Source organism: Sturnus vulgaris, chromosome 1 (assembly GCF_052056855.1).
Source record: "Sturnus vulgaris isolate bStuVul1 chromosome 1, bStuVul1.hap1, whole genome shotgun sequence".
In the NCBI taxonomy this organism is placed as follows: Eukaryota; Metazoa; Chordata; class Aves; order Passeriformes; family Sturnidae; genus Sturnus; species Sturnus vulgaris.
Window position 1 is genome coordinate 6,335,226 of NC_142243.1, and position 14,980 is coordinate 6,350,205.

The window sequence follows — 14,980 nt, forward strand, 5'->3', positions numbered from 1 at the left end:
GGGATGGGATGGGATGGGATGGGATGGGATGGGATGGGATGGGATGGCTCCTGCCTGGAGCCCCAGCAAGTTTGTAACGTGCAGAGAGCTCAGGGCTGTGTGGAAATGCTGTGGTGGAGCGTGCTGCTCCCCACCTCATCACTAAATCACAGAGCATCACAGAGGCACTCTGGCAAAGCCTGACTAGGATCCCCAAGCACACACAGCCTGGTTTGTCAGCTCCTTCACACCACGAACCACACAGCAGTGACTGGCAGCGTGTTTATTACAACAGCAGATGGACAACCTAGCGAACGTGCAAATAATGAAATGTCACCTTAAAAAAAGGAGAGAGAGAGAAACTGAGAGAACAGCAGAGAAAGCACGCCAGGGAGGAAAACAAAATTCCCAACAGTCCCTGTGACACCACCATGATGCACATACAAACCCATTATTAAGTGCTATTCCTGGGTGCCCAGCCAAAGACAACCTTTCTCTGGTGAGACATTTCATTCAAAAAGCACTCAAAGTTTAGAAACACAAAGTAAAAGCAGAAGATAACACACTTCGGTCCTGGAAAATGTGGTTAGGTGAGTGATGAGGGAATTAAGAAACCAAGACACAGGACTCTAAGGAAGGACTGCAGGAGACTGGAAATGTTACCTCTTTGGATGACACATACTCAATGCCAATAAAAGTGCTTTCCAATACTTATGAGTTTGTCTTACATAAATGAAACACAAAATCTCAATGTACTTGCAGAGAAAAGCCAGCATTTGCTATGAAGCACAACTTCAGCCACAGTGAAATAGCAGAACTGCAGGAAACAAAAGATGATTTTACCACAATGTAATAAAAACACTTGAGCTGCTGCAGCACGGGAGCAAACAATCTGAAGGGGATTCAATGCAGGGATCATACTGAGGTTTACTAAGTCATCTCCACACTTCAGCTACTTTAAAAGTCACTGTTTTTTGCATTTTTTTATGTTTTTCCCCACTCTCTATTGGCCAAATCTCTTCAAAAACCATGTCCTCGAGGAAGAGTAAAACAGAATCAGAACTGAAAACTCCCAACTGCTGGCCTTATCTGAGGACTTTCAGGGATCTCCCTTGCATATATATGACTAAAAAATGTGACATCCACACCAGGAAAAAGATCTCTGCCATAAATACTTGAACTGCAATTATTTTTTCCAGGTCACTGCATTTAGGAAGACAGCTGTCTGTTGCCTCCTCTTTCCATTCTTGTCAGTCAATAACTGTGAATAATCTTGACAATTAGAAGAAAGCTTACAGCTGGAAAGCCAGGCAAGTGAGGGACCTGCTCTGATCTCACCTAAAAAAAAAATAAAGGGGAAAAAAAGCAGAAGCAAAGAGGAAATTAGGGAAGGAAAGGAAGAACAAGATGATCCTGTGCTTTGTGTGCTGAAGACCTGAATGGGAGGTCAAGGGGGAACAGTACATGTTGTCCATGATGAGGAAAGATTCCCCTCTTGGTGCTTTCCTGACACATTTTCCTACATCACTCTGCAGCTGCAGAGAATAACTTCACCTCTATGAAGTTTACAGTCACTTTACTACAGCTTTTCTTATACTTTTAGCACCACATGTAAAAAGAGACCAATACATACAATATGCTTTATTTTGTAAGCTAAACTAGTTTTTTGTTTTCCCGAAAGAACGTATGTCTTAATTCACCACACTCTGAATTCTTTATTTAAAGGTGCATTTTGCTGAAGCTGGCAATATAAAATGTCCTCAAGGTCAGAAGAAACCTCAAATTCTCAGAGACAACTCAGAAGATTTTATCACGCTCATAGGACAGTATTCTGCCCAAACCCAGCCTGCATGTCCTTTAGATCCCACCTCTGACTTTGAGCTGAGAGATGGCGAGATTTTGTGCCATTCCTAGATGTTCAGTTAGCACTGACATCCAATGCTAATAAATTACAATACATCATTCGTGCTGTGGGAATCCAAACTGCTTTACAAACAGTCCAGAACAGCTTCATGACTGCACTTCAGGGATGAGACTTTCATTGCCTGCTCTGGCTTTCTGGATTAGCTCTGGGAAGGCATTAAGGATATCTGTCACAAGTCATCTACCCCACACTTTCTGTCCAGCCTAGAGAGAAGAGGAAAACCAGCATCTCCAACGAGCTATGTGCTCCCATTTCCCTGGTATGGGAGAGGCTGGACAACTTGCTTAAACTTTGGAGGATTCAATGTAGGATAAATGAACCCGGCATCTCGCCTCTCCATCTTTACTGTCACTAAAGTGCGAACAAAGTTTTTTGGGTTTTTTTGTTGTTGTTTTATTTTGTTTTGTTGTTGGTGGGTTTTTTCTCCCCCTCCTCTATTTAGAAAGCTGTCCAAACAAGGGACTGCCTCTTACTACGGTGTGCACGGCGATGCGGAGCGCGGTTTACTCGGCTGCTTCCCGCGGCCGCAGGCAGCGGTACCCGCGTATCCATGACAACGCTGGGGCCGGGGATGCTGCTCCATCCCCGCAGGACGCGGAGCAAACGCTGCGAGCTCCCAGCTCCTCCCCTGCTGGCCTGCAGGACCCAGCCGGGATCATTTCAGCCCACTTTCAATCCCGGCTTTGCTCGCTGTCGAGACACACTCCTACACTGGGTGTGGCCCCAAGCTCCGGGGGCACTTCCAGGTGTTACTAAGATGACATTTTCTTTGCACAGCTTTGGCTGCTGTGTAGGTAACAGGGTCAGCTCTCTGATGGGGTGAGTGTCAAGTGGAGTGAGATGAAGGAACCACCGTGTCCAACTGAAAAATCCCAGAATTTAAATTTTAAGAAAACAGAGCAGCTATACAACTCCTGAGAAAAAGCATGTTTGTTAAGAGAATTGGTGATGTCCAAGGGATAGTAAATCTCACACTTCCAGGCCCACACACACCAAGCCCTAATCACTTGTTAAAGTCTGTCTCAAGGGATGGGCTTCAAAGAGCATCAGAAGAAGGTGTTAGAAGACACCACTGACCATATCTGAAAGAAATATGGATAAAATACTTTCCCATCTGGAAAATCTTGTGAACAATGAGACAAACAGAAGAACACAACAAAGAGATTACTCACTCACACTAGAAATAGCCACCACTGAAAATAAATTTTTGCAGTGGGCCCAGTTTGGAAATAATCCTCTCATGGAAAGGGAAGGGAAGAAATGACACATACCCAGAGGTTTTTTTCCTAATTATTGTACATGCAGTACTAAAATTCTGAGGAAGACATTTTCCCAAGTAAACTTCAGACTTCTTTCAAGGACTATTACTTCATTAATTTTTTTTCTCTTTTTACCTTTTTTTTTTTTTTCTTTTCAGAAATAGTTCCTAGTTTAGATCTAATGCAGGGAAGAAAACCTTACAAATGAGCCAAATCAAATTCTTATCCTTTAGCAGGAGTCTTCTGATTTTAGCCATCTTGTTATCCTCTATGAGTCCATTTAAGCACCACAATTACAATGGACCAATCTGAACATGCTGTGGAGAAAGGACAAGCAAACACACGCTCAGGGAAACCCAACTGAAAACTTAAGCTCATTGTCCACATATACCAAAAGTCATTTCTGCCCTCTGCAATGGCTTTCAAACCCAGCAGGCACTGGTGAGCTGAAACAGGCAAATCTGCATTTGATTTGGCTGACAGTTTGGGCATCAGAATGTGTCGAGAAGCATTTGATCCTGCTTGGAGAGTGTGGGAAACATTTCCAACTTAGCAGGACACCCCAAACACAGTGACAGATGGGCAGAGTACGAGCCTGGCGCGGGAGAGGCCATTTTAGAACTGGCTGTTGCTCCAAGCCATGTGGCAGACAGTCCAAACCCATTTGTCACAAAAAAATAAAGCTCACACTGGAATTACCAAACCAAAGCTCAGGGAGAGCCCCTGCCTGCAGCTCAGCCTGGCATGGACACCCACCCTGCCAAGGAGCATCACTGAAAATCTCCCATGTAATTAATGAGCACCCAAGAAGGAAACAAAACAAAGCAAAACACAGCAAATTTTATTTTTTTTCCCTCAAGATAAATTAAATCCACAATCAGGAAATTTTGATTCAGAATAACAATTTTATTTTTTCATTACTACCAAAAATTAAGTTCATGCCAATAATATGGCCCTAAAAAATACTGTGTATTTTTTGCTCATCAGGAATATTAATTTCTATCTATACATACTGAATAGCTATACAACTATTAGTATACATTTACACCCAAGTTTTATTAACACTTATTTTGAGGTCTATTAGAAATGGAAATTAGACTGAGAACCACAATCAGGCTCTAGAAGTCATCAAATACCTATGAGAAAGTGTCTCTTACATCAGCACAGAAAGGGTAACTTTATCAAAATATACATATGTTCTAAAAGCAAAGGCACTGGCACCTACACTGAGAAGCAGAAACAAATTGTTCTGGTGACTCTGTCCTCCCAGATGTAGATGTGACAGAATTCAACTCACAGGCCATCACTATTTTCACACACATATAAACATGGTCTCATATAGGGCAATGCATAAGTGAAATATATAATCATATGTGCATACAGACGTGCTAGCAAGCTCTTACAGGTTTTTTACTGCCATTTATTTTAAATGTAACATGACTAAATATTTCTTGTTTTCAAAACAGCTTGTCACTGCCCCTACTTGGGTGGCCAAACAGGCTGAAATGACAGGAGGATTTTCTCCTCCTGATGGAATCCTGATGGCTCTTGGCTGCCTGAAGCAAACTCTGGTTACAGGTGATTTCCATCAACTCTGTCTTTTGCCTTTAAAGATTTGCAACAATATTGCATTTAATTCTCCTAGTTTCTTCTTGATGAAAGTCAGACATCCTTGTACGAATTGACTGGGTGGATGGGGGGGGTGAGCTCTCTTGTTTATTTCAAACTGGGGCATTTTTAAAAAATAAATACATTTGTATTCCGCTCCCAGTAATATAAACATACTAAATTGAAGTACAACCAAGTCTTCTTTTGCTGGGTTTCCCAGTGCCTCCCTCTGAATTGAGGGCTGGCCCCTTGTCAGCAGGATCCATTTCATCCTGCTGCCCGTCATTCCCTCTTCCATCAGATAATCCTGCCCCCCCCCGGGCTCCCAGCTGCAGCAACTCCAGTTTCCTCACACCTCGCAGGGCTGCTCAAAGTCAGCACCGCCTCTGCTTGCCAGCCTCTCCTGCACTCACGACAGAGGGGACAGAGCTGAGCGTGAAATCCCTTCCCCAAAGGCTGACACCCTCATCTCTCCTGTGGCCCATAACGGTGAACAGCAAGCAAAACACACAAGATGCTGGCAAAATACCCTGCATCTTATACTGGATTCAATTTCATTTGCTATTCACCATCACCCCACTAACAGAAGATCTTGAAACCCTTCAGGCTCTGATCCCAGGATGGAGCCGCCTCATCCGTTTTGGATGTTCATTATCTCACAGATCCATTAATTGCAGTGCAAACTGCATGTGTTCAGCACTAATTCTGGTAGTAAAAAGGGAAAAATGCAAGGAGGAGCACATGCAGCCAGTAATACAGCTCTTTATCCTGACAAGCCTCATCAAATATCAAATTAAAATCATTAAGCAAAACAGCAGTTCCTGCAAACCTGTGATCTGGGGTTGCAGTGACTAGCCATGGCAATTAGTTGCTCAGCAGTTCAGGAGGCTCTGAGAGGAGCAGTAGGAGAAACCAAGCATTGCAGGATGCAGAGACCAGATGGTTTTAGGCTGAAAATAAATGAACACCCCCCAAATGATAATTTCTCTTTCCAAAACATTAATGAAAAGTTATGCAAGGGAAAAAAATTAAAAAAAACAAAAACCCAAACCCAAGCTACATTCTTTAACTAGATAAAAGAACATCTTGTTCAGCCTTGGAGTATCTATTGTAATTAAATGCACTAAAAACAGGACAACAGCCCCTTGCCAGTCATGCATACAAGAGAGACAAAACACGATGAAAAAACCAAAATACCCAAGAACCATGCATTTCTTACACAGCCTGAAGAATTCCTGCCTCTCAGCAGCCTTCCTGCAGTGCACTCGAGCATCCACCTAAATGAATGCAAAACCTATTTTCCCCTTCTAAGAGAAATTAATTTAATAATAAAAATAATCAAATCCAGAGAAACCCAGGGACGATCGAGCCCCCGCTCTGACTTACAGCTCTGAAAAATCCTGCAGTCTGGCTGGAAACGTCCATCGAAGAACTGCATTGAAAGCTTTTCCCTAAAGGCAAGCGCATTTAAACATCTCGGGCTCTGCTACTGGAGCCGATGCTGCAACAGATGGGGACCAGGGCTGGGTGTGTTCGTGCCTCCCATCGCGGGGATGGCAGAGCCCTGGGTACCGCAGGAGGAGGAAGGCGGGCGGGTTTCTCCCTGGCTGCGGGCTGCCTGCCAAAAGCCGGCGGGCATCGCGGCAAGGCTCGAGTCGGAGCCCGGAGCCCGGGAGGGGCCGGCGGCGCTCGGACCTCGGGCAGGTTTTGGCAGCGTTTTGGGTGCGTTTAGAGATGCTCAGGGTGCACGGGGGAAGCCGGAGGGTTCAAACACCGCAGGCGTCTTTAATGAGATCTGAAGGGAGGGGGGAAAGATCCCATTCTCAATAGCAGAAGTTTCAGATGACTGAGGCTGCGTCTGCATCAGTACTGAATACCTTAGGGAAGGTAGCACAGAGCAGTAAATGCATTTTCAAGGTTGGAGTCTCTGCTGCTCCATAACAGCCCTATTTCCCACTTAACCACAGCTCCACTTTGTAGCTGCACAAAAGTCACATTATTTCTCTGGGCTTAAGTTTTCCCATCTGCAGCATGAGCAGGGGATGACTTGGCTGGCTTTTTAATTTATTATAAAGACCTCACTGGGAAAATAAAGTGCCTGAGCACAAAGTATAACCATCAAAAATATCACCATCCAAAAAAAAGATAATAGTTATTTTGAAAGGGCACCACATGAGCAAATGCTTAGCAGAGCAATGCAAACTCTCCCAGTAGGAGCTGAGGGATGGTGGGGATTTGAGTTTTCTTCTTCATCAAGATAAACCCCTTTTTTATAACCCATTCAGCTTTGATGGCTCCACCAACCAGTCTCACAGTGTCCTTTACTGGCAATGAAATTGTTCCCCAAACCCTGGTGACATATCCTTGACCAAGATGCTATCAAAGGCTGGCTCAGTTGAGGACACCTCTGCTAGAATAAAGCAAAAGAAAGCAAAAGGCAGATATGTCATCCCTGCAGCTTCCAGTTCTTGAACAGATGCATCAGAACACCACACAATGAACTGACACCTCTCTGGAGAAACAGGTGGCCAGATCCTGAGCCACAGAGCATTGCCAATCCTTTCTTGGTCATCTCAAACACCATTTGTGATAATCTGTTGAAAAACTCCTTAAGATGGAGGGTTTGCTGAATGACTCCAGGTCACTAAACCATTAAATCAGTGGAGTGGACTTGGCTTACACATCACTCTCAGTCTATTTTTCCCATTCATTGGAGGATGCTGCATCCTTTTGCAAGAGGATTCAGCCAACACCGACCTTAATTCTGTCTACATCAAATAATAAATATCACTGAGGCTGGGCAGTACCTGTTCTCCAGCAGCAAAAGGGATGAGGTGCAGGTGACACTCCTCTCGTGCCAGGCAGAAAGAACATCCTAGGAACCATCCACTGCTCTCCTTTCCTTTGTCTTGCTAAGTGCCTCTGACAACACAAGCCCCTTGGGAGCAAAAAAGCTGAAAATGGTACATAGTGTTCACTCACAAATGGCAGCTATTACTTGAATCCTTTCAAGACAAGATCACTGGCAGCCCTTTTTAACAGAAACATGCACAAATATTTGGTGCTTAGAAGATTTTTCCCCAGCTAAATGAATATTTTATGTATGCAGCATATACAAATAGTTCATGAAAATAAACAAGCTTCCTCTTAAATTGTGTTTAAGGGGTACAAGAGAAATCAGTCAACCAGCTGGAGCAAGCAAAACATATTTTGTCTCTCCTCCTTGAGCTACAGAAGAAAGGAAAGAATCTGTGGCTGACTTGGAGAGGGTAAAAGAGGAGATTGAATTCATAGTGGAATAAAAAGGGTTCTCCTACAAAGCACAGTTCAAGTCAAATGCTTCTCTGTATAGGTAACTTCTAAGGATTATTCTGATTAGCAATCAGATCAAATAAAAAGGGGCATTAACACCAGGAAAATGTCCCGTATCCCTAAATCCCTTTCAAATCACTCACAGGGCTCAGTTCAATGTAGCCAATGTCAAGAATCATCCAGACCTATTAAAGTGATTTCTTTAAAAAAAAAAAAAAAGATCTTAAAATTGTATCTGGTCCCAAAGTATGATTGGCACAAATTCTACCTCAGAAACATGCCTTTTCCTCCCCCACCTTTGGATAAGGAGTGTGAAACAGATTGCACAACTACCTCTCAGATAAGCAGAACAGTTAATGGTTTAGATACCATTTCATAAATATTTGCTGAACTAGTTTTTGGATTCTATCCAGTTTCTGACAGACATTAAAAACATTGAATAATTTGCCATTTTCTTTTACCCTTCTGGGATGAAAAATAGTCAGAGAGGTTTTATTGCTATCATTTCTTACCATTATTTAATGACTACTCTCATTTATGTTGATGTGTCCTGCCAAAGAAGCCCAAGTGATTCTTAAATCTACAGGCCTGAGGTGTCCAAATCACATTTATGTAAACATTTATATATTCTTTATTAAATATTCCCATACTGAATACCTGGGCTCACATGTGGCTGTGTAAGCAAGTGATGAAGATCTGAGAGAAACCAACTAATTTCTGAATAAATACCTTATTTCACATTGGGATTTCAAATGCCTGTGCTCTATCAGAGATGCTGAGGCTCAGTGACTAAAAGCAGCAGTGAGCTACTGCATTTCATCTAACACATGATGGTGCAATATGGGAAATCACACAAAAAATTTATTTGATGATGTTTTCAACCAAACTTTATCGACAAGTTCGAGGAGTCTCTATGAACAGGGATACAAAAGCCCAGCTATTTCTTTGCTTCTTTTCATACTAAGGACAATTCAGGAGGTTCCAGAAAATGCTGTATATAATCAACTTTCCATGACAATAGATTTTTCAGATATTTTCAATTTCCTCCCCTCCCATCCCCCAATACTTAAGTCCTTGCATCTCAAGCTCAGCAGTCATTATTCATTTTATAAATACATGTCTTTAAAAAAAAAGCTCCTTTTAGGGCACTTCTAGATTTCTCACATATTTGGACTGGTTGTAGAATTGTCATACTTTACCAGGCAGTAATGCTGGAGGGAAAACAAATCACCAAAATCTGCTTGTGCCTTGGACTGGGAATCACACATTCACTTATGGCCCAAAGACCAAACTGAGCAAAGCAGATTTATGACTGTCACATTTTCAAGCTACAGAATTCCTTGCCCAACTGAAAAAGGTATTCTTGTACTGGTTTATTTTTCCATTTGAAGAGTTTGGTTTTCAAAAATTCAGAGTCAGACCCCTCAATCAGCTTCAGATTTGACTGCACATAATTCCTGCACAATTTCCTCCAACTGTTACAAAACACCAAGTCTATTTCACCTTTTTGGTCCAAGTACAAGCCTAAAGTATCCTAAATTTCTAACTGGCAATACAGTAACCTCCCACAATTTCCCAGAGGAGACTGAAAATATCTGGCTATTGGTTGTTGTTATTTATATCCCATATTCTTGCACAAAGATATGGTGGGTTTGTAAGTACTCCATAAATTAGATGAGTTCATGGGGCCAGCTTCCATTATAGTTTCCTTTTTCTTATGAAGCTAACAGCGCCTTGAAATCAATGGAGCTTCTGTCTGTGAAGATATCACTTCAGAACAAAGCAGATACAGCAATTATTGAAGTGCATGGTGAGCCAGAGCTCTGCATGGCAGGGCAGGGCTTTTGTCCAGTGTGTAATTAAGAAAGATTCTTCATATTTTTTACAGCCAACACCGCCATCATGTTCATGGCTGCCCTATCTCCACTCCTACTGAGCACGAGCAGCAACCAAAAGCAATGTGCAACACAGATGTGCAGCCTCCAGTCAAGGAACCAAAGCACCTGGGGAATGCTCAGATGAGAGAAGCAACTCCTTGAAGGGCAGGGAAAGCCACAGCAGCAGCTGGGAGACCAGCAGAGTCCAAGGGGAAGATGAAATGGGGAGAAAAAAAAACCTAACTGCACCATAAACCACACCTGCTCTTAGTTGAACAGCTAAAGAAGTTGATTTTGCATAAAGGGCAGCTATGGTATGCAAGAGTTGGAAAAGGAGTACAAGAGAAAAATCAGAACATTCAGCCCCAAGATTAAGAGATAGAAGAGATGAACTGTGGAGTCCACCCCGTCCAGATCAGACAAAACTGCAATGCAGAGTGATGGGGATGGTACAAAATAGAAAGAGAGAGGAGAAGAGAAAAATATTCCATGACAAACAAAATCCACAATTTATCCCTTTTTTTCATCTCAAACAGCCACAATTTTTTCCCTGCAATTTTTCAGCATGATCTACCAAGCAATGAACCAAGTAGCTGGGATTCCTGACTCACTGCTGACAAGCCAGAAGGAGAACATCCATGAGAGAAACATCAAACCCCAGTGAGCAATCACCCATCTCTCCCGGGGGAGGGAGCACCCAGCCAGCCTCTGCAATGGAGATGGATCACACTGCACCAGGGATGCCTCAGCCAGCTCGGGCACCAAAAGCAGGATGGCTGCGTTCTCAAATCTAGCTCTTCAGCAGGACTCACACAGAGGGGTTTTCCCCTCTGTATTTGTGTATATACCCAGATGCAAACGACATTGAAATGATGAGGTGTTTGTACAAAGGCAGCACTGGAGGCTGCACAACAACAGCCTTGTGCCTGCTCCACATGGAGCCCACGGCCCTTCCCATGTGTCTACATCTCACAGATGGAGGGATGGAGCCTCTTTCCTGTATCATGGTGGGGAGGAATAGGGTGGAGACACTTCTGCAGAGGTGCCAGTGCAGAGCTGTGCTGTGTCTGGGGTCAGTGGAGGTCTCTGGGTGCCTCGGGAGAATTGCAAAGTCTGAGCTTGGTCACAATGTTCAGTAACTCAGGGAGTGAAGGACCAACACTTTGGACTATAATCCTCTATGGTGTGGGTGAAACCCCTCAGAGATGTCCTGGTGTCTGAGGATGAATAAACCAGAGAGCAAAATTAATGTCAGGTACTTGGTGGTGCCTCATTCAGCTTTGCTCGAAGCATTGGAGGGGCTGCCACCCTGGTATCAGTGATGAGCTGGGAGGTTTTGAATCAGTAGCAATTGGCCAAGCAGGATGACCAGATTTAAACACTGTGGACAAGCTCAGAGCCCCTATTACATTTGTTCTCTACAAAGGCACTGAATTTTAAAAGTTTTGAAGGACACAGGATGGGTCTTACCTTGCTTCTACTGTATCCTTAAGAGCTTGGATGAGAAACACCATTTGTGGGCCAGAAACAGTCCCACAAGACAATAGAAGAATGATACTGCAGCATCCAGAAATGGGAGAAAACCACGGGGAAATAGGATCTGGTGTGTTATGGGTAAGAACTCCAGAGGCTTCAACATCAAATCCTTTTATATCTGTGTGCAAAGGCTATTGGGATCTATAAAAATGTAAATTCTGCAATACAGCTTTCAGCTTCACTGATCCCAGAGTGGGATCTCTAAGGACCAGCACTTCCATGAGGACACAGCAGTGGCCACATGGATGAATGGAGATGCCTCAGCTCTGCTGCTGGCTCCTCGATCTCTGCCTTTGGGCTGCTCTGTGCTCCTTCCCTTGGTAACATGCACTGCTCCTGGGGGCTGTGGCAGCAACAGGGATGGGGCAGTCAGTGCCAAAAAAGCCAAGGGAATAGGGTGAAAAAAAGAGGCAGCAAGGAGAAAAAAGTCATAGTAATTAGCTGCACATAAACCCAGCCACACCTGAGCAATCTGTAACATTTTAAGACTGGCTTAGAGATTGTGGTGGAGAACATGCAATGCCACAGCACATCTGCAGCTCTCAGGAGAGCACTAATTATTTACCCAAAAGAAAACATCCTGCTACAATAACATCACAGCACACCCATCCAGGAATTAAGATGCTCTTGCACGCTCACAGCAAATTTTATTTTCTTTGAACCTCTTGATTTAGGTTCGACTGTTGTGGTGGATGTTGAGTTATTTCATTGAAGTTGTCCCCATGCCTGCAGGGCCCAGGTGAATTACCCATGTCCTCACATCTTTGTACAGCCTGGCTAGGGACAATATGTTCTTCAGGTCAGGGATTTTGGGCTTTCTAAGGCACTCTCTGCACGTAGCAACTTTGCTCTATGTAGGTTTTACCTTTTGTGGGTGTGCAATAAATAGTAACCATTAACTTTGAATTGAAACAACGACCCACCTAGAAAAGGATAAAGTGGCTGCCTACATACAGGAATGAACAGTTAAAATGTCATCAAAGGTTTAGAAGTTGAAGTACAAAGATCTCTGCTGGTATCAACTGGCTTTTGAAAAGGAAAAAAAAAAAAAGAGGTAAGAGCACCTTGCAGCATTTAAAGTAGGTCAGCACTGCCAGAAAAGAAATACTTTTAAATACATCGTGATGCAGAAACCTGACACGAAGTTACAAATTCACCAGAAAGAATTTGTCAGCTTAACCAAAAAAGAAGTAAATGAGTTTATCCACTCAATTTAATTTAGAGACATGCAGCAGTTGGGGCTGAATGTACCGGGTATGAGCCACATCAACACTTGCAGACTGGCATGAACGCCCTAGGAATAGTAACATCCACAGCTTTATGCCGGCTCCTATTGGAATGAGCAGCCAGACTTTCAGACTGTAACTAGAGATGATCACAGGGGTTTCTGGAATACAGATGGACCAGTTCCCTGAGAGCTGGTTCATCCACTCCCACAGCACCAGTGGCTGCCCAGCTCTCGGGGAAGATGCTCCACAAGGCTGGTGTCAGAGCAGAAATGTCACACAGGGCTGGTGTCAGAGCAGAGATGTCACACAGGGCTGGTGTCAGAGCAGAGATGTCACACGGGGCTGGTGTCAGAGCAGACACAACCCACAGGGCTGCTGGCACAGCTCCCCTCTGCTGGGGCTGCAGCTCAGGGACCCTCCCAGCAGAGCCACATCCCCTCCCCAAAAGGATGCAAAACACTCAGAGGCAAAGCCCCACTGTTCCACTGTGGCACCCCCAAGCAGAGTGGAAGCCCTGTGGTGATGAGCTCTGAAATAGATGCCATCTATGATAAAAGTCCAGTGTTTATTTAGCTGCCAGAGGCAGTTCTGGATATAGGATGCACCCAGTGAGAGTGAGGTTATTTTAAGATCAAATACTTGATTACCACCACAGGGACTTATTTACAAAAATACCCTAATGAAATACCAACCAGCCAAACAAGCAAACAAAAAAACAAAACAAAAAAAAAAAGCCCCAAGTAAGAGCATATACAAGTGTAGGTTTTACTTCCTAATTTGGTCACCTGAATGATAATTTAAAATAATCTACCCACACCGGAAAGAGAAGTGTGCTCTCAAAGTCTCTCATCGCAGACAGCAGTATTTTAAATATATCATGGACACAAAATTTGCCCAAAGAAAAGCGAATGCAATTTGATTTTAAAGAACCCAACTAATAAAGAACCAACAAAATTTTAAAAAATCAAATAAAAGAAGAAGCATTTATATCAGTTTCTGCAGTATTCCAGTTTTAATTTGCTTTTTCGTTTTCTTGGGTTGAGTTTTTTAAAGGTAAGACAAGTTGCACATGAAATAATTACTAAGTCATATATATAAAACAGGCTTTTTTCACTTAAGAGATTCATGAAATAATTTAAAAAGGGAAGTCTTTTAAAAGCTGTAACCTTTACACCTTATAAAAAAAAGGGTGTAAACTGTCACTCATACCGTGACCCTGGTTAATAAAAATAATGTGTGTGAATATATGTACATCTATCTGAAAAAATACACACACACACACGTGTATATATAAATACAGACACATGCATAAAAAACTACTGTTGCAGGTGAATATTTTTAGTCCTTCCCACTTTCCATGGCCTCCCTGTTACATCTATATTTTAAATTATGAAGGATGACTTTGTCGTTGAGGTTGGCAGGGTACCCACATTCCATTTCTAGTAGATAAATTCCAGCAAGCCCTGAAGGCTGATGAGTCTTTTCTCTCAATCATACCTTGACTAAGTTTGTTTAGGAATAGTTAGATTTTATTTTTTTTTTAATACTTCCAGCATTTTGTAGAACTGGAAGAAACACACAAATAAAATAGCAGCAACTACAACCTACACTTGTAGCATCACTTGTTTGATTCCTCTCACTGAAGTTGTCCTCCACAGACATCAGGGCTTCCAAACCTTCCCCAAACATCCGAGATTCCACTGGGGGCAACATCACAAACCCTAAACCTGTTCTGGGGAGATTCTAAGAAATATGCTGAAAAAATACTGAAGATTGCAATCTGAACATAATTATGTCATATCAGTTTAAAGATCAGCCAGTTTAATCCAACTTTCCTCAAGGCATAGAATAGCCCAAGTTGGAAAAGGCCTCAGAAGATCATTCAGACCAACCTTTGATGGAAAGGGAGCCTGGATGAGATTATCCAGGACTCTGCCCAGTCACATCTTGAAAACTCCTGGAAAGACCAATCCCATACCTCCAATACCACATTTATATAGTGTTTGTTTTAATCACTAAGTTCTAGTGCTACATTGGGTAGCAAAAGTCCAAAGGCTTTTGGGCTGACAGAAATCCCTCTGTGAGTGCCCAACCACCTCCCTCCAGCTGTCAGCACCAGAGCAGCTTCTGAACGGGAGCACATCCCATAAACAGCAGGATCATCTGTTTTGAAGGTTGGAGACTGAAATCTTGTTTCTTGGCAACATTCAGTAATTCAAAGCACATTCTTATGTGTTCCATAAAATGTCTTTTTCT

At 42.9% G+C, this 14,980-nt stretch overlaps 1 protein-coding gene across 6 annotated transcripts in view; it reads right to left on the bottom strand.

The window, feature by feature from the left end:
* PRKAG2 (protein kinase AMP-activated non-catalytic subunit gamma 2) overlaps positions 1-14,980 on the bottom strand; it is a 209,934-nt gene that overhangs the window by 150,746 nt on the left and 44,208 nt on the right. Inside the window, exons 1-2 of one of the 6 annotated variants that reach the window (XM_088158016.1) lie at positions 6,157-6,336; positions 5,990-6,047 (exon numbers count right to left, since the gene is read on the bottom strand). The exons of 2 other annotated variants lie outside the window; for them this stretch is intronic. In XM_088158016.1, the coding sequence (XP_088014142.1) occupies positions 5,990-6,043 (54 nt within the window). In that variant the 5' untranslated portion in view covers positions 6,044-6,047; positions 6,157-6,336. Of the gene's footprint in view, positions 1-5,989; positions 6,048-6,156; positions 6,531-14,980 lie in introns of those variants that run through there. 3 more of the 6 variants (XM_088158064.1, XM_088158277.1, XM_014873674.2) reach the window with 3 other exon arrangements.